Source organism: Lingula anatina, chromosome 4, assembly GCF_051362555.1.
Source record: "Lingula anatina isolate TDL-2025a chromosome 4, LinAna3.0, whole genome shotgun sequence".
NCBI lineage: Eukaryota > Metazoa > Brachiopoda > Lingulata > Lingulida > Lingulidae > Lingula > Lingula anatina.
The window spans coordinates 13212229-13232741 of NC_141770.1; the positions used below are offsets into that span (position 1 = coordinate 13212229).

Sequence of the window (20513 nt, forward strand, 5' to 3'; positions counted from 1 at the left end):
CGAAGTGAACATTGATGTCAACACCCAACCCTCTTAATTGACAAAGTAATATAAGTATGCACTAAAGCTGATCTGCTATGAAGAATAACAATTGTTACGTCACAAGAAGATGATTTTATTAATCACGACTGTTGCTATAACGTACTACATATCACATTCAATTTGACGAAAACAAAAACTAACAAACAATATTTGCTCACGACACACGCGCATACTCTCCCTGCCGCTCCTCTTATCGGAAATAACAAGATCTTTAATTGGATAAGTGACTGAATTGTGTGGTACATTTACTTTGGCGTAGGTCATTAAGAAAAAGGAATTGGTTTTGCTTAATAATCCACAAAATAAACTCTGGCATTATTGTAAGCGGATTTTGAAATTAGCCAGGTTTGTAATAACTAGAACAGAAATTTGGTTTGACAGAAGCGTGTTACTTGACATTGTAAGCCAAGTGTTTAAAAGATAAGTGATATATAGTCAGTTAATTGTGCCCAATTACCTGACCATCAATCTCAGCACGTCGTATTTCAGCTGGAAAATTTAGAACAACTGGGTTGACACTTCCAGTGCATCGGACGTCCATCATCATACCCCCTGACGCCTTCGAACGCTAAGAAGGTCCCTTGAGAGCAAGCTTGACGCCTTCAGTTTATTCGAAACAACCATCCAAGCACATAGGCTTACGCGTGAACACGCGGCGCACGTCCACCATCCCTGTTAACTTGATTTGACAACTCACAAATGGCGACTGCTAGCTAGCTGTTAATCTAATTCCACTGTCTCCCCTAACAGCTCCAATTTTGATACGCTAGAGCGTTAGATCGTCTATATATATACCCCCTAGAAAAATAATGTTAACACTTTTTAAGAATCCTTAGCGCCCGATGTCCTAAGGCATAAAACGCTAGGTTTCCAGATATGTCCTCTAAAAATTATTTCTCATCCCTTTTGGTTATTGAAGTCCACGCAACAGGTCCCAATACCAAAAGTTTACAGGTGTGCCAAGTGGGGGAGGGGGAGGTCGTGGGACACGGAATTTCAGTGATCATGGGTGATTCGCCAGCATGCGGTTGAAGCTGCATGTATATTCAAGTTTGGTTTGCTCTAATGTTGATCTAAGTGACAAAGCCAACCAAGAGGTGTGGTGACATTTAAACAATTGCTCCCCCATCCGTCTCCGTTAGGTCCAAGTAAAAACATTGGCAACGAGAAACAAAACTGTACAATTTGACAGGTGCTTGGTTCAAGTCCACTCTGATATCATAGTTTGGACGCGAGATGGGATCTTACCGATCAATATGTGTCAATGAATGTATAAAATGAAGAACATTCAGTCCTGTTAAACCAGTGTTAAGCGTTAGAGATGAACACTTAATGTCTTCCATAGCTCAGAAAACACACTAAAATGGTAATGTCGTTCGAATACCTCTCAGTTTTTTCCCTATGTTGCAATCCTGTTTCACATTTGTCGGTCAAGAGAAGAGAAAGAAACATTGAACGGAAGTTTTTGTCCTCGAAAACGCTCCGTGAGTAGAGGATGCTCTTTGCCATAAAGCATTAAGATTGGCGAACAAAAGGACAGAACAGAGCATATCCAGAAAAGATTTCTTCGGCTGTGATATGCACTCATAATAGTTTCTTCTAAGAACAGCTAATCTAACAACTGCTGTATATCATAAATATCATATTATATTGGGTATAACTTGAATGACGTAGCACAGTTTTCGGGGCCCCAAAATATGGGAGTGAAGCGATTGTGACATTGGTTCAAGTAACAAATAGCGAACTCGTATCCTTCATGTAACGTAAGCTCAAATAACTAAATCCAGATTGTGACATCCTCCGATACAGTAGGTGTTTAAGCGGCGGTGACGTCATCAATCGATATCGCGACATCTGTATAAAATGTAGCTTTACCAGCAACGCAGTTATTCTTTTACACTGGCACATTAGAAGAAACACGCTTGTGGAAGACTTTATATCTTAGGCGGTTGATAGCTTTGATTTAATCAAATAAGCCTGTAGTAGCTACATCGGCGAAAATGGGTATTTACGATGCCACGGAAGATCCCCAGGCTCCCAAGGACTTGAACTTAAAGACAATGCAGTATGAAAAACTAGACCCACAAATGTTGAACAAAAACGAAAGTGAGGGACATCTTTCAAGCACGGTGGAAACGTCATTTATTGAAGGCCCGACAAAATTTGAGGACTTCTGTTCCATGACGGAAAGCAAAAGCAACAAACGGGTCTTCTTCTCACGGAGCGTTTCAGAGAACAAATATTGCCCTCCAAGGAAAGCCCCTCCCCAGAGAAGCAGCTCCGATCTTGGAGCACGGCGAAACAGCGTTCCATCCTTTATGCTTGCAGATTGCCTCAATTTCGCCTCTTTTCGTTCTGTGACTCTCGAAGACATACCCCAGTGTTGTAGGGTGCGGAACTTTGCGATTTCGTCCAAGGGACAGTTGCTTAACAGGGGTGACTCATTTAAGTTGTTGCCGGTGCAGGGCTTGACCCTCGATGAAGTGGTGCTTAACGGTAATGTAAATGACCCCACATCCACCCAACCAAAGAGTAGGTCAAGTAGTTGCTCCAGTAGCGGTGTCGAGCGGTCCCATAATGTGACTGTCTTAGGAGAAAGCGGGGTTGGAAGATCGTTGCTTATCAGACAGTTTTGCACGTCAGAATATCTAGGCGCATTTGACCATTCAGGTAAGTACAACAGAAATTCTCTCTCTCTCTCTCTCTCTCTCTCTCTCTCTCTCTTAAATTGGCCAGATAAGGTTTTAATGTGCTTATATATATATATATATATATATATATATATATATATATATATATATATATATATATATATATATAAGCTTGTTTAGAGTTGTTTTGGCTCAGAACGGTTGTGTGTCACCTCCGATTATCTAAAATAGACAAGACATTTGAAACACAAACGAAAAGAAACGGCTTCTCTGAGAATTACATATACAAAACAACAGGCATAAACGCCATTGGTAATACAATCAGGATTCATAGCGCCCCCCCCCCCCCCCCACACACACACACATAATTCACTTCAGAAACAACCCAACCACCATGCATTTATGACAAAAAGATGTGTGAATAAAAACCACATCTGTTTCCAATGGCATATTAATATTAGATGCTAAAGTAAATTTAACGAAAATAAAGCGCTGTTCGATAATGAAATTATACACCCGATTACCATTAGTCAAATTATATAGGTTACGGGATGTTTTTTATCTCTAGATAGCAAAATAATTGGACGGTTTGAAAACGGACGTATTTACGTGTCACTTGTGTTAATGGCACCCCGACAATCGCATCGCTCCTGATCGGCGGGCACACACGACGGGCATTAACCCTTACTCCAGATACAAGGTCATATATTTTATCTTCTCAGGCCAATATCGTTAATGTCGCAGGGTTCCCATCAGCTAAGTTAAAGGTTGCCTTTAAGTACAGTGCTGGGAATTGAATGTGCCCCGAAATAACGTAAGTGGCATGCAAATCGTATTTCATCTCCCCGGGGCGTGGTTAGGCCTCCCAACCTCATTGATTTTTTCCTTTTCCCCAAATGGGCACGCTGTGTGATTGGGTAATTTGTTATACATACAGGGAATTTTAGATTATTTTTTAGTGAAATAGACACTTTGAAGTAGGCTTGTACTGAAGGGAGATGAGATAGAAACCATTCAAATACTAATGGATGACATAGTATACACTTCTAGAAAGTATTTTATGTATCATGTGAAACAAAATATAAACATGCCTTTAGAGATTGCTTTCGCGAATTGATACATGCTGCGCGGAGCAAAAGACCATTTCTGGTCATGCAATATGTTCTGAGTGTGTTTTGCCAACATCCAGATTAGCTTAATCCTAATACTTTTTCATTTGGCTATTGCCAATATTGCTAATTGCTTCATAAAGTTATCTGATTATGGATATTTGTTTCAACATATCACTTATGATGCGCAATTGATATGATATTGCATGTTTGTCTAAAACCTATAGAAAGTAGATAGGATATCGTGCTACAATTAAGCAGCGCAAATACCTCGCTGATGGCATCAATATCGAACACAGAACCTGGAAGAAAGAGCAAATTGATTCCAGTAGACTCGTTATCTTATGAAACCTTTATTTTGAAAAAAAGTACATGCTAAAAGGGCGCTTTGTCATTGACAACAATCTGATGTTGAAAATGCTCTAACACCTGTATTCATGATAGACGCTCCTTGTTTGTCTGCAACCATTGACATTTCATAAGCTTCGTTAATGTCATATCAATCACAAAAGTTGGGTAACAGCTTGAGCAAGACTATGTAGATTGAAAAAACTAACCACGCATTCATTGTTTTTAGGTCTATCATATTAGTGGTCCGTGCCATGCAATACTTGATGGCATGCAGTCAAGCATTTAAAAAACCATATGTTGTTTTTTGTTGTTTTTTTTTTCATAAGTTTAGCTTGAATGCATGGTTCTCCATTGCATTAGCTCTCGCATTTTGTGATGAACTTACCTAGGCGTTTTTGCGCTTTGTTGACTGAATGTTAGCGTTTTAAAAAGCTGAATCGTTCAGGATCAGTGCTGTTTGGGTATTGCACAATGTTATTGCGAATTCCCTAGCCTAAAATGAATGGCCGTCCACTTGTCTTCATGAACATCTTGATACATACCACCAATGTGCGACATTATTCACACTCAGTCCCCTGTTGTTTCTTTCATAACCAAAGCAACGATGCCGTCTGTCATGATGACAATTGAGTAATTTCATCGCAAAAAAACAAATAACGTTATCTGATGAAATCCAGAAATAGACCAATTTCAATAAGTCCATCCAGGCACTACCAGGGGGTGTGAAAAACGCTCCCCACGCTGTTGATCATATATTGTCATGTGCTCATTTATCAAGTAGAAACACTGCCCAGGAATCTTGTCGTGATGAGCCATGCAAATTGTTCCATTTACCCAAAGCTAAGATAACGTTGGCTATGTTACCAATCCAACAATTATGTGAAAATGTCTTGTGCGGTCGTTTAGTATTTTTTCGCTAGAAAAATACTTGTTAAGTGTTTTGCACTGATGGATCAGTTTAGATCAGAGAGAGTACAGTTTTGCAAAAGATAAGTTCTTAGAAACACCAAAGTGAAGTTTTAAGAATCAAATAGAAAATCCAATGGTAGTTCAGTTTACGTTTGCAATTTGGTTGAGTTTTGCAAAATGTGAAATATATGAAATAATTTGATCCCTTCCACATGTGTGTAGTTCCTTAAAGAGAGAAAGTTCAGGTACATTATCTTCAATGACCTCATTCGAACGGCGATGATATTCAAGCTCCAGATTAATTAGTCCATCGTATGTCGCGGAAACACGAAGCCCGTCTTAAAAGACACAATTAGATGCAAGCAGGTTTCTCGTGTTCACAAACCGTTCCTATTTCCAGACAATTTTAACGTTCTGCAAGGAACTGTGAGTTATCTCCAGCTGATAATGATCCTATCTGGGAACCCCTATTCTCCTTACAATTTCCTTTTTTGTCTAATTAACTATAAAGCTCAGGGCGTTTGTTGTCTTAAGTATCACAAAAAGCACCATAATATGCCCGTGTGTGTGTGTGTGGCTTGTTTTCACACGCATACATATACGCGCACACGCACGCGCGCAACTTTTTGATTCTATTTAAAATGACAATCGGTGATGTATAGATCTCTTTCATCAATGAAGTTTCACTTGAATAGATTTAAAATAACATAGTAGTAGCTTTTTAATTCTTTTTATTTTAATCTTAACCAAAAAGTGCACTGGAAGATTTGTTGTTACCTCCTCCCCCCCCCCCTCTCGCAATTCCCACTTCCCACAGAAAATGGCGAAAACTCACGTCCCTTTCTGGGAAGAGACAGATTGTTCGGTAAAAGTGACACCACTTTCCCTTTCACTTGCCCGTATTAGCTACTGTGAGAACAAGTATGAGATGTGTGTCCTGCGTTCACCGACTGAAATGAAAAGTGGATACGTGGGTAGGGTTATAAAATGAACAATTGAGAACTGCCCTCGCACAATCCGATAACTTATTTTTTATCTCCTTTTTCTTTTGGTTCTTGAAAAGTCATCAAAAGGGGGAACAGAATGTAAGAATTTCAGAAAATATCATGACATATGGGAAATGTCACGGCATTTCAGTGAGCGGTGATATTTCATTTACTTTTGGTGAAGTCTCAAAGTTTACGTTGCCGTGGATTAGAATCCCTTTGGACGCTTTCTGTGCCTGTTGACTTTTAAACTAATTGGGGATTGTGGTGTGCTGAGTCGACACAGAACGGACGAGGTACCTAGATGCAGGGAAGTCGTAGCTTGCGCGTTTTATGGGCTCATTTCCAATGACACACTGTCATCTCGTGTTGATTACAACGTGCTTGCATAATCGTCTGATTTTCTATATTCTATTCAACGCCAACAGGCCCCGGATTCTTCCCTAGCCAAGATCTTTATTACCAAGGTTACATGGTCACATGGTCAAGTCTTAGCCTATGAGGAACAGTGTAACTGCACTCTTATGGAAATCCTAGTCAACTAAGTCCGAGAACTGACTTAAGTTTTTTTTTTTTTTTTGTGAAATTGGGGCCAGGAGGCGTGTTGATTTGTTAATCTGACTGCACTTAGCGAGAGTTCCCGCGGAGTTGGATCGATCTACGTAGAATGATAGTTTCATTGTGAATGAACCTTATGGTCGTATTTTGGTCTCGCTGCACATTTAACACAAGAAATGGTGAAATACAAATCTGCAGAAACCCGAGTGTCATCAGTTTAGACTTTTAACTGAGATGCTTTTGGCATTTTTGCACACTGGACGGGTTGCATTAACAAAAATGCTGCTTTGTGAATACAATGTACGTTTTGTAATTTTACTTGCGTGGTCTTTTTTTTTAAGAGTCATACATACCGACGTAAACATCTCATTAATCAGCAAGGCGTTTCGTAAGAAGTAATTGTCAACCAATCTGTCAACCGCTGTGTTTTCTCACCTGGTGCCTAGATTGCTAAAAACAAAGACACACACTGTTATTCTTGGAAACAGATTGGAAGTATTTGATAACATTTTCTAAGTCACATTAAATCCGTAATGAGAAAGCATACCAAGCATTTGCAATCACAGAAATAGTCTTGGGAAGTACCTTTGTCTACTTAAACGAAATCTTTATTCGGTACAAAAGTTTGTAGATGTCTTATGCTGACCAGAGATAATACTTTAAAATAAGCAAGCGTTTTCTAATATCTATTTGACATAGTGTGTGTGGTTATGTAGAAGAAGCGCATGCGTCATTCTCTTTCTCCTGATTGACGCAAGTCGTATGTTTAATATCCTTTAATTTCGTCTGTTTTCATTCAAGATCTTTAAGTGCATCGCTAAATCAAACATTGGATGTGGGTGGTCTGAGAGTCCTTTAGCACGAAAATCGATGCAAGATGGCGTCTTTGCTTCTCGTGATGCCATGTTTCTTTTAATATTCTATAAACATGTTAGAAAGATGTTAACAAAGTCAATATATTACTCATATAAAATGGCTATAACAGCTATCGAACAGCTGCTTGCATCAAAAACCCTAGATATATGTATGTACGGCATGCAAAAAGAACCTTACATACACTATTTCTAGATAAACTTGTATCTGTACTTAAGGCTATATGTATACCCAACGCACCATACTAATGATAAAGTGATATATTTCAGATGATGATAACGACATCAAAGTTTCGGTCCTGATGGACGATGAGGAAACAGATTTGAGTTTCGACTGTTCGCCATTTAACCAGGTAAGGTCCGTTACAATTCATGCCTTAATCCGCTCACATTTTCATTTGTTCCACTGCCTACCTAACAGACAAACGCGCGCGCACACACGCGCTCAAACTCACAAAACATAACACCATCTATCGCCTCACTGGTGGTCATATGTCCTTACTGTCCGTTGTATATGTAACAACAGGTTTTAGAGCAGGGTTTTTGAGCATGCGTGAAACAGGCGTTTTGTGAAATGATTTATGCAGGTATCTTGAACAACCCAACACTTCAGAATAGCTAGGTAGTGAAAGCTAGAAACCGAGAGTTTTCACGCTCCGGTCTGTGCTCTTACCCCGCAATGGCACGGAAACTAGACAAAAATTGACAAAAATTTAGAACCTACATGTTCCAGCAGCGAATATTCTGTTTCGTTGCCAATAATGATCTTATCTATGAACGAAAGTAATGGCTAGTCACACAAACGGATATATAAAATGGCGCCGTGGTGTTTCTATAAACGCCTCTACTCTCGGCCTGTATGAATTGTTTTAACAGGTTTCGGCTTTAGATGACTGCAGCTATGACCTAGGCGACCTATTGTTGTCTTTAGTAGCATCATTGAAAAGCAGCGTCTCTATTTATTTTGAGGCCGTATTTTATTTTCTTGATTTTCTATAAATCCAATAGCGTTTGATAGATGTGACATACGTTTATTAGCAAAAATGGAGATGTCATTGCACAGTTGCTGAGACAATTTTATTCAATTTTTGGCAAAATAAATTATCACATTTGTCCTCTTTACGTTTTAGAAATGAATGAATTATTTGAAAAGTCTTCAAAATACGACGCATCAATTTGCGTGTAAAAACATTATCTCTGTTAAACTCCCGCGTGGCAAATACAAAAAGACATTTAACAGCTAGCACAGGAAAGAGAAAAGAAAACACATTTATTTTAATCTTTACCATTCACAGGAATGGCAGTACTTATAAGCCAATCACAAAAACATCCTCATTTCTTTTCTAAATAATCATCTTTAACTCAATCAAATGAAAGAATAGTAAATTAATTAACCAGGTGTTCATTGATGTTCTTCATATTGGTTGCTAAGACAACGTATCACATTGACGCACGTTCCTAGCTATGGTTCGGCTGCTTTATTCAAATCCGCGGCAATCTTAATTAGGAGAATCTAAAGATAACATTGTCAGTTCACTATAAAACACGCTGTGATGGCTTCACGATGCGAAATAGATGGATCTTTTATGAGATCATTGGCACTTAAGATAGGAAAAAAGGACGGCAAATCGTCAAAATACAAGTTGGAGTTGTTTTGAAAGTATTTTGGCATCCATGATGAGGAAATAATGGATTCCGTGTCGTGGTTTTAAAGGTAATTCGATCAAACGGTGAACGCCAAGGTGGTCATTGGCATCTATGTCAAAAAGCTAAGATTTCTCAAATTGCCATACGCAGCCAGAGAGATCACGTTTTAATAATCGTCTACGGTTCATACGCTGTAGGTGTGGTCAAAAAAAAAAAAAAAAAAAAAAAAAAACCTTGAGGCCATAATAAATAGAACGAGCTTATATACAAGGTACATGTACCCACATACATAACAAAAACTGAGGCAGGTGTTTTATTGAAGAATGTGTCAAAGACTACTGCACCGTCTCACGTGAAGCACGTTTCCAGTAAGAGGGCATAACATGAAATCAATGGCCGTTGCTGTGTGCATCTACTTTTTTGACATGTTAATGAAATCAGCGGCAATGATTTTTTATCGTGATGAATTATTATCAACTATATCCTGACTCATTATTCCGTGTGCGTCATTTTAACGACTCGTTGTGCGGCACGGAAATCTGAAGCAACTTGTGCAACGTTTTAGCGTCTCATTTCCCTTGCGTCTGTTCTGTGCTTTCGAAGTCTTTTTAGTCCTTGACTGTTGGGCATGCTTTCATCACGAGACATTTAAACTGTACTTATTGATTCATAGATTGATTGGCAAGTGACGATTGATATGGTTGTAGATCCAAGGACGTAGTTTCCTGTTCTTCAAATCATTATCTAACTCCTTTGCGTCTTTGTTCATTATAGTGACACGCTTCCTACCCAGTGCTATTTGATTGCTTCTAGAGTGTAACATGATGTAGATATTTCAGTAATTGCTTGGTGCCTTAGTTGCAGACTTTGGGTTATATAAGCGATTAAAAGGGCGTTCGGAAATTATTATTTTATCATTCTATCAGTCGATAGATAAACCATGTGGAAATCTGAAGCAGCCTGTGCATCGTTATAGCGATTTCATTTCCCTTCCGCGTTTTTCTCTTCCGCGTGGGACGTCCATTGACAGCGATTTCTTTTTGGTGCCGAATTAATTTTTTTTGGAGACTGTCTCACCAAACAATTCAATGCTAAATCTATTGTTCTTGTGAGATACATGGAAGCTTGGAAAGTCTTGATAATTTTTATCAACTGTTTTCTAGAATCGCCTTGAAGAAGAAGAAGAATCCACCCCGGACGCTTACGTCATAGTTTACTCCGTGGCCGACCGTTCGTCTTTCCAGTACGCCTGCGACGTGCTGTACAGCCTAAGAAAAGAAAACCATTTTCAAAAGGCCATAATTCTCGTCGGCAACAAGAGCGATCTCGCTCGTGCGAGAGTTGTCTCCACAGAAGGTGAGTTATTCATCTTTGGTTTCCATTTGTTTCATTTTTGTTTTATGCCCCTATTTCACACAGACCACGAATCCCACGAATCGCCAGGAATTAACAAATTTCAGGATTCGTGAGATTTTGCAAATTTTCTGGCCTAATTCGATACGCTCTACAATTCAGTTACGATACAGGTGCGATAGCGTTCCGAATATTCGTGAGATTCGGCTGAAATCGCACGAATATTGTCAAGAATTCACTACGATTTACAAGAATCTATTACGAATACTGCACGAACGTTACGAATCAATAAGGAATCAGTTAAGCATACGCCAAATGCATGCACGAATTGGGTACGAATAAAAGTGATTTCTGGACTATTCTTGACATTTCGTGGCATTTCCCCTCAAGAATGCTTCGGCGAATATTCGTGGGATTCGTGATTAATTCGGAGCCGATTCGTGGTCAATCCAGGGATTCACGAATCCCCGAATGAGTTAAGAATACATACGAATGCCTACGAATCGAGTACGATTCAGTAACGATACCTAAGAATAAAATACGAATTTGCTACGAATTAATTACGATTTTTTGGAATCGGGAGTTCGTGGCCAGAATTTTGAACAGCTCAAAAATTTTGCCACGAATTCCCGATTGATCAAGAATTGCAAGAACTGACTACGAATATATACGAATCTGTTAAGAACTTCACGAACTGATTACGATTCAACCACGAATCCTGAAATGTGTCAATTCCTGGCTAACAGTTTTCAAAAGGTTTTTTCGTCTCATAAAACCATAATTTTACAAACTGTGGAAGCAATACCACTGCGGTTTTTGTATCCAGGCAATGATGTTTAATTAAAAAGGTATAAGATATCTACATTAGCGCAGACTCAAAAATTCTCGTATTACGCTCGATACAATCAACAGGCAAATTAAATCTTACACGTCAAGCAATCTAACGTTGTGCTGTACACTAACTCATGTACCATGTACACATTAACTTTATATAATGGATTTAAGAAGGTTATTAATCACAACAGCCGCGTTTAATACTTGCTTCACATTTATTTCTTCACTTTGTTATCCAAGCCATTTTTTTTTTCGATTTTCAAGTAAGAAGTTAGAAAACGTAAACGAAACCTTCCAATCATACTAGAAGCTTTAGTAATATCACTGTAAGATATTACACAAAGCAACATGGAAGCTTCATAATGCGGTTTAGACGGTGTATGCATTAGCTGTCCATAGCTAAGTAATGATACGGACGTTTCAATTGCAAAGCACACAGCTGGCAGACACAATGTAAATCATTTATTCCTCTTTAAGCGACGCCCAAGAGACATGCACAGCCTTTTCTCTATGCTGTCCAAGGGAAATCATGTTAGCAGAAGAAAATCAATGATTTTATCAGTAGTGTGGTGAAGAAATCACGACATAATGTTTTCGATGTTTTGCTTTTCTAATTGACAGTCTCATGTAAACGCAGAGTAAAATTACAGAGCAAAAAAAAAAAAAAAAAAAAAAAGCAACAGTGGCGCGCCTGCTTTAAAGTGACATTTTTCTTCATCAAAAACGAAAAAAAATGGAAGTTTGTGGCTGGTATAACACACTTGCATTCAAACAGAAAAGGGCAACGGTGTGTATTTCAATAAATTTCAACATCGTGTGGTTATAGGCGCTTTTTGTGCTGTCGCCAACTTGTAGCTCGTAGAAAAACCGTGTGCACACATATTTAATTAATAATACATTTAGCATGCATGATCACATCTGTACAGAATATAAAACATATTTCTAATTTGTGTTCCCATTGCTCTTCAACACATATATTTGCACATCAACTAAAAGCTTGTATAGAACAATTGAACATCACTTAAAAGCTTGTATATAGAACAATTGGAAAGCGACCCTCGCCTTGCATTAATCTGCTACTAAAGTACATGTATATGCCACACTCTCTTAAGCTGAGTAGGATGCATTTAACAAACGAACGACTCACCGTGTGGGAAATTTTTCTGTTTTCATTTCTCAGAAAATAGAAGCATCAATTCAATTACAATATGTGCCATTATATACGGCTAGATGACTCGAATTTAGACTGTAAACAAAAATTATGAACAACAGCATTAATTGTCTCTTGTCATAAAAGACGCCATATCAGTCATTTCACTTTCACTTAATTAGCTGTACCGGTTATAGTTAATTATTATCTATATGCCCAGTACAGAATACGAAACGGACATTTTGAAACCATTTTCAGACTTCGTTGTCGCTACTTATGTCATTAAAGTACTAACTCTGATTGCATGTGGAAAAATAATTTTTTATTATCGACTATTAGGACAACGTACACTGTAGAACACTCTCGTTAACTGAGGAATATTTCTTTTGCTTGGAGTATTTTTATAACCACGTGCAGTAGAACACATGACGCCGATGAACAAGAAACGTCTTTCTATACAAAAGAGATAACACACACACTAGAACCTGCCACAGTATTGGAACACGTGTGGAAACACATGGGAACTGCATCCTCTTCCTCTCTTTATCTTGCTACATGTGCCACCATATAACACCCTGTACACTCGGGGTCTCCGCTACACTTACTTCGAACGATTGCTTTCAACGAAACCTGTGCAATACCGCGGTTTACCGAGATAAATAGGGTACCAGATAACGGAACTGCGCCCAACAGGTGCGTGTCGTTTTAGATAAAATGGATAGTCCGACACTTCCCAAATTTAGAAATTTGATCTAATAAGCAGAGAGTAATCAATGGTTTTCTTGCAAGATAGATGTATTCATCCGGCCCCCAGGGGTTAATTGCAGGAACCCAGCTACAACCCTTGGTCCACGTGGCATTTTGTACTGTCTAAAGCATGCAAAGTTATCATCACGTTGTTGATGTCAGAATCTGTTCTCCGCTTGTTTCCTCTTCCCTAGACAAAGAGATCGAACGTCGTATGAATATGTCAACAAAGACGTGGCATCGAGCACATGCAAGATGGTGATCATATTATCTTGCGGTAATTTTGAGACACCTTTGGCGCCTCCCTCGCCAGATTCCTTTAGGATTTCAATTAATTCGCAGCCAGGGCTTTTTTATTACGTTACACAGTAAGCGTAAATGTGAGAAGATAAAGGGCAAAGTTAAGACGAACAGAAAAGCATTTGTAGTAAAAAAAGGCAGAAAGAAAAAAGGGGACTGTGAAACGGTAAGAGACGTCAAGAGTGGGCATAACCTCTTGCTTCTACGTCTTTCGAATTTTGTGCTTTTCTTATTCGGTAAGGTTCCAAAGGTGCTTCGGTGATAGCAATGGGTTTAATTAATAACAGATAAAATCGCAACAAATCTCGTCAGTGCTAAGCTCTAATCATTCAAAGTAAAACAGATGGAGATCACCACAAATTGATTTGATTGTTGATTTGGATGGACAAGAGATAAACTAAAGTTGTTAATATATCCGCTGTTTTTAGTTCCATCTATGGGGTCTAAAGCGCTACAATTACTGAAGCGTAAACACATCAAAGAAAAGATTGCTGTTTACGTAAGAAGTCTTTGACAGATCTCTGTTTTTGCTGCCAAAAGTATTCTACTTTTTACAGAATACGCATATACAATTGATCCATTTGACTAGATATCATCAGTGAGTTTAATTACGCATAATAATATGTAACTTTCACTCACTCGCAGATTTTGTTGAGTTTTATTGAAGATTGGGTTCGAATTTTTTCCTGGTTGTCTCCAACCAGCACGTGTTCCAGTATGATTTTTGGTCATGTGGTTAGCATGATGCACGTGCTATCAACTCCCTGTGATATTTCAAAAAACGTTTTCTATAAGACAAACGCAGTAAACAGGTAAGATGATCTCAGAGAAAGTTGCCACCGTCTGAGATTACTTAACGTACCGGAAATCAATTTGAGCAAATCTGCAAACGTTAATTACGAGCTGACACGAAAGTCGGACACAGTCTCGCATTACTGACAGGGAGGAGAAAAAATCTTTGATCTTGGGGGGAGGGGGGTTTGAAGGATCTAGGAAGCAAAACTGTTTTAAGACTCTTCTAAATAATTTTATTGTTGAATAGGTAAATCTGCCGTGAAACCCCGTGCTTTGTGATTGCTTTGTACTTTTTGAAAAATGAAACTAGACTAGCTGGTTTAACGAAGCATGTATTTAACTGGCATATTGCGCTATAAATCAGGGTTGTAAGGGTTATGCAACCGATCAGAAAGCACAGCTGTAAAACCCTGAATGTTGAATTTGATGCCAACCCTCTTACTGATTTTTTGACAGACTCAATAATATCAACAATGTTTGTTTTGCCAAAGTAATTGAAGAGCTAGGAGGCAATCGCATCGAAATGGGGAAACAATTGCTGTTGAAATGTTGCTAAGCGGCGCCATCTCCCTGCTGAATGTCAGCCATATTGATATAAAGACACTCGGTTGTTATGTCAGTGTTTTGTAACAATTTCCACTTACCTGGGTATGGTATTGAATTCAGTCAATCTGACGGAACTCGCAATGTTATAGGCTTGCTTTGTCTGATGGCAATTTTGACCGGAATAATTTTCAGGTTTGCCTAGTTGTTTTTGCCAAAATAAACGGAAATTATAGGCAACTTGAATAGAAACAAATTAGAAGAACGTGATTATGTTCTTCAGCGCCCACAATGGCCCAGGTTGACTACATTGTATCAGAGAGTCAATGTCGACGGGAACTCAGCAAGGGGTATTTTACAATCCGAATGTCATACAACATGGTTAATCAGTTGAAAGCTTGTGACTAATTGTTCAATTTATACACCAATACCATCCTTCCATGGGAAATCGATACATTTCCAGTGCATTCACACTGAACCCTTAGGAAATGAGCGACCAATACAATTTTTATTAATTGCCAATGACAACGTTAAAGCATTACAGAAGATTGCAATATAAAACCAAGGAAGGACTCAAAACAATGCCATTAATCAATATTAAAACCCCCAGAGCAGCCAAAGCACTATTTGTCCTCAAAGTCAGGTGAGGTAGAAAAACAAGGCTATCATTATTTTGCGTTGTAAAAATGCACTTAACATCACCTGGTTCAGTGAAATTGCAGAATGAGCTTGTTTTTTTCCAAAACACAGGATGTACGCCTGATAGCATATTAAACCACACCAAACAATATGCCCATAAAATGAGGACAGTTTAACTTGAAGTGTTGAAAACAATCGAAAATAAAAAGTGTTTTCGAATAAATGGGTTGTACAATGTCTAAATCTATACCCATGAATTATCCTAATTAATCTATTTCGGTGTTGACACATAGACGGTTTGCATACGAAATAAAATCGAAAACATGGGAGAAGAGAGTTTTTGTCTTTTTTTTACTTTCATTCCCTTTTCGTACATGTATATATGCTGCTTATATGTAATTAAAAGCTGTAACTCAAGGTGTTCAATTATTGAATGAGCTTCCATCGACGTGGGTATTGGGTCTAGTGATCAATGTATTGTAACAGACCTCTTAGTATTGAAAAATTACTGAAATAGCCAGCTTCGTTGTATGATTATAAACTGGGGCCCAGATATGCCTTAGAACTTGTAGAAATGTTTTCGAGATTTTAAAATATATATTATAGTATAGTAGTGATACGGGCGTGTTGTACGTGGTAAAACCATTTAGAGCTGATTTAAAAAATGACAGTGCAGTCACACCGACTGCATTGTTACCCACTACATATCTACACAGCCTACACACACAGATCCTGTTAAGAAACATCAGGCAATAGTAGCCACTGCAATTTGTTCTGGGTACCTAGAAACTGCTTTACGCACATAAATGACAGTATATGAAGTGCATTCGTTAAGTATGCCAATGAGATTAATGAGTAGCCGTCAACTTTAAAGCCTGTTGGTTCGATCGAGCCTGATACATTTTCACGGGGCAAAAAGCCTCGAAAAATAACTGCATTTACAAATAGTCTTGTGGTCACTATCTGTTATTAATTACAAAACTAAATCTAAGCACTATAAAAATTGGTTCCGTTCTCATGTTTTTATCTGTTTGTCTACTTTCAGAGGGCCATAACGTTGCGGTGTCGTATGACTGTAAATTCGTGGAGACGTCTGCCGTTTTAAACCACCAAGTTGACGAACTATTAGCGGGGGTTATTCGACAAATTAAACTTAAAGAACAACAGGTAATCTCGGACAACTCGAGCCCAGTGAACCAAGCTTACGGCAAAGACAGACGATCAAGCTTATCTAAATCAGCAAAAAATTTATTTGATAAACTTTTAAAGAGAAACTCATCGATAAGTAGTTCTGCCGGCGACCTGTATTCGCCCTGATATGCCAAAATGAAAACCAAAGATACATGTAAGTCCAATCAACCATCGACTGAAATGAGCGTTGATGCTCATCAAGATAAAGTCCATGCCCATCGCTTTGGCACCGGTATGCCATAAACAGCGTCATCTACAAATGAGAAAAGCAAGATGCCAGATGGTGTATAATTAATGACTGCAGGGATAAGCTCTTAATGCTCAGTTGGCAATTATGATCTTTCTAAGAGATCTATCAATAGCAGGAAATAATTGTTAATTGATGCTGATTTTTTTTTTTTTTTTTTGACATTTAGGATTTTAATTTGGCGCATGTGCTAATCATGTAGATAAAGCCTCCCATGATTCCTGAAAATTGCAAGATGGATTCGGATGCGTTACGCTGATGATTGCTTTCAATTATTTGAGTATTTTATGCTTAAATTACAATATTCTTTTAATAGGAACATTTTAGCTAACGTAATAACACTAATACATATAAGAAAAATACAGAAGCACGCTATGTGCACATGTAGCAGCCATGGTATTACTATTGATGGTTGATTTAGGAAGATAAAACAATTTTACAGTGGCTATGGCCTAAAGACATATTTTGTACATACGGCACTAAATCTATTAATTTAAAAATAGGTTTACGCAAATATTGATATGAAGTCAATATTTTAATCAAGTTATTTAATAATCAGTTATTTTACATATGATAATATTTAATGTCTTTGTACATGTAGACGATTGCATCAGCACGAAAATTACAGAAAGTGCAATGGTATTATACCAAGCTTTGAATTACTGTGAACAAATTATCCCAAAGAACTGATATTTTTATATGTCCTATTGTAAGTGAAAAGAATGTGATTAGAACGCTAGATATTGAAACAAAGACCTACAAACAAAGAAACGTAAGTTTCTGAATAATGTTCAGAAGTATGAATTGAATGGCAGTCATGACAACAGACATGTGAAGGGAGTTAAATGGACACATACACGTACACCTTAATGTTTTCAGTATAAACTTTGTTTTTGTCTTGTAATAGTTAACTTTTTTGGAAACCGTATTCATGGATCTGGCATCAACTGTACTCAGTTGGTTCCTGATAAGACCTGAAAAAAAAAGATTTTACTTTATTTTCTTTAATATTAGTAAAGTTTATTATACTTTTGACGACAGAGGTCAATTATTTCATGTAAAATTCACATACATGTATATACAACCACTCCAGGGGGCCAAATTTAGAGGAGAAAGAAATAAGTGATAATGATGATAATGATAATGATAACAATCTATAATGTCAGTCATCCGAGATAGTCTAAAAATCCTGGGCTTACCGTAAAACCAAACAAGATTTCGTGGGATTTAAATGAGTAGTGGGGTCAGAAATATAAGCAGACTAGCGAGTGCGGTACGGCGACAGATAAAAACTGGCAGAATTTATTCACGGATATTTGTCCTGTTGTTTTTTTCTAAGAATTATTACAGTCAGTTTTTAATTTAGATTTACAGTCAGTTTTATAGTAAGAATTACAGTCAGTTTTGCGCCTTCTTTTCCGAGACGATATTCGCGGCGCATTAAGTTCCACTCTTATCGCTGAAAAAAAGCCCCACCTCGTACGTGTTATATAGTTTCATATGACGCCGCACAAAGGAGCGACAGCCTTGTTTTAGGCTTTCTCAGATGATTTCCGTTACATTGATAGGCCCTACTAGTACTTCTGTTGTAAGGCCTTTCCTATAAGCATTACCTGCTTAATGTACCGTACAAAGTAACATCCACTCTTCAGTGTAGCAAATTTTAATTTGTCAAGGTTATTCCTCCACCAGTAAGTGTCTCTCAAAGTCACGTCAGTTACGGTCACATTCTGTGCAATATTTGCAAAATGTTGACTTGTCCCATTAAATTTGCCGTTTTATACAATTGTACCTTCCGGCGTGGAATAGATTTAATAGATTTTTCAACAGTAAAAAAACGGGGATTAAAGTTTTGATAGATTAAATTATTTATACAGATATTAAATTTTGGAGTCACCGATGTGATGCAGAGCTTCAGTTACATTTTTGTGGAATGACCCGTCAAATGTCATGTCAACTGTGCGGTGAAGTATTACAGAGCGCTCTTAAAGGTGACAAAGCGGTTACCGTAAGCACTTGGTAAACAAAGATTCAAAGTCTAGAAACTTAATATAGAGATTTTAATTTGGTATCGTTCTAGAACATTGTCAGAATTAAGATATGAAGTACGGGTCGGGCGTGCAATGTGTTATTTTATCGAATGGCGTTTAAGGCATGCATCGAGCGTTACAAATTAACATATGTATATAACATTTAATAATTAAGGTAAATGGATATAATTTCCAACTTAACAGGTTTCCAAACAGTTATTGGTCATCGCCGAGCAGGAAATAGTTAAGTGATTGGTAATTTTTTATTCTCTATGCCTTAAATGCCATCGAAATCGGAAATTGGTTTTAACTCGGCTTTCTTTTAATCATCAATGCCCGTGTCCGGCATTGCTCAGATTGGTCAAAATTACCGGTGATTATGGGACCACAGACGTTAGTTTCTGATTTAATGTTTTGTACAAAAGATAATTATTTTTCTACAATTTTTCATCTGATTATTATCTTTTTATCAATTTTGATATTTTGCATGGGGTATAAAGGAAGTACTAGTGTGATTGCTTATTATGTTTTAACTGTGAGGCGTGATACGCCCACTGCTTAAGGGAGCATTCAGATGCAGACATCTGGGTCGAACCTACTCTGCCGGGATAAGCCGAACGCACACGAAAGTTTATTATCCCCTAGCTGCTCTAAGAGGCGTGTCAGACAATTAAGCTTATTACAATGATTGCACTCTAGAGAGCTTCCCCGCAGAGTTGGATCGATCCAGTTGGTACGATGTCTGAATCTGAATGCGGTCTTAGAGTCCATTACATCCGAAGTCTCCGTTATAAAAAATATTTTATAAAAGAAATTTGATTATTGCTATGACGTTAAAGGTCAACATGGTGTTGTTTCATACATACATCAATAAAAGAATATTGTTTCTTCGTTACATTTCTTGTGTATGTTTCTATTGCGCATGCGTTGTAAACTTTGTCCCATAGACTGTACTTCCATACAGCCGAAATATTGCCCTTGATATGCATTTTTGGCAGCAACTATCAGATTTGAAGTTAAATACTGTTAAAATGTGATGTTTCACACGATGCTCACACTAGTAATGTTGAGAGATTTTCTTTTGTTTTTTCAACTTCTTACACACTGAACTAAAATTACAGATTGATACACAAAAAGTGTTCGAGTGCAATTGTTTGAAGGAATTGGAAAGGCGAAGTTGATATTGGGCTTCTTGATAAAAGTGTCCAAAACCTAACCAAATCTGTTTAAAAATCGCGTTCAAATTTCGTACTTGGGGTCAATAATACGCCTACTTTACCTTAGAGTATCCAACAACGAGGAAAGATAAGGGTTATTTATTACTTCCGAGAGTCACCACGGCTATCAAATTTATGTGAAGATTATACATATTATAAGGTAATAGCAAACTAATTCTTAGACAAAATAAAGCTTATAAATTTGACACTTTTTATGCTTCCCTTTTATGCTTTTTATGCTTCCCTTTTTTTATCCATTCTGAAATTTTCCTCAAAATTCGTCCATAATGTTTTCAGTTAGACTGTTAGCTAATAAACCAACAAAAATAAGACATAACTTCC

General features: G+C 37.8%; 1 protein-coding gene across 1 annotated transcript; it reads left to right on the forward strand.

The window, feature by feature from the left end:
- The first annotated feature begins 969 nt into the window (after nucleotides 1-969).
- On the forward strand, nucleotides 970-19865 carry LOC106170070 (GTP-binding protein REM 1). The gene is made up of 4 exons (XM_013549796.2): nucleotides 970-2712; nucleotides 7749-7831; nucleotides 10289-10481; nucleotides 16532-19865. Exons 1-4 carry the CDS (start codon nucleotides 2043-2045, stop codon nucleotides 16801-16803), a joined length of 1218 nt encoding a protein of 405 aa, XP_013405250.1. The 5' UTR covers nucleotides 970-2042; the 3' UTR covers nucleotides 16804-19865.
- The last annotated feature ends 648 nt before the right edge of the window (nucleotides 19866-20513 follow it).

Coding starts and splice junctions, on each gene's coding strand:
- LOC106170070 (XM_013549796.2), top strand. CDS start 2,043: ATGGGTATTTACGATGCCACGGAAGATCCCCAGGCTCCCAAGGACTTG. Junction 2,713..7,748: donor AGGCGCATTTGACCATTCAG/GTAAGTACAACA, acceptor GATATATTTCAG/ATGATGATAACGACATCAAA. Junction 7,832..10,288: donor ACTGTTCGCCATTTAACCAG/GTAAGGTCCGTT, acceptor ACTGTTTTCTAG/AATCGCCTTGAAGAAGAAGA.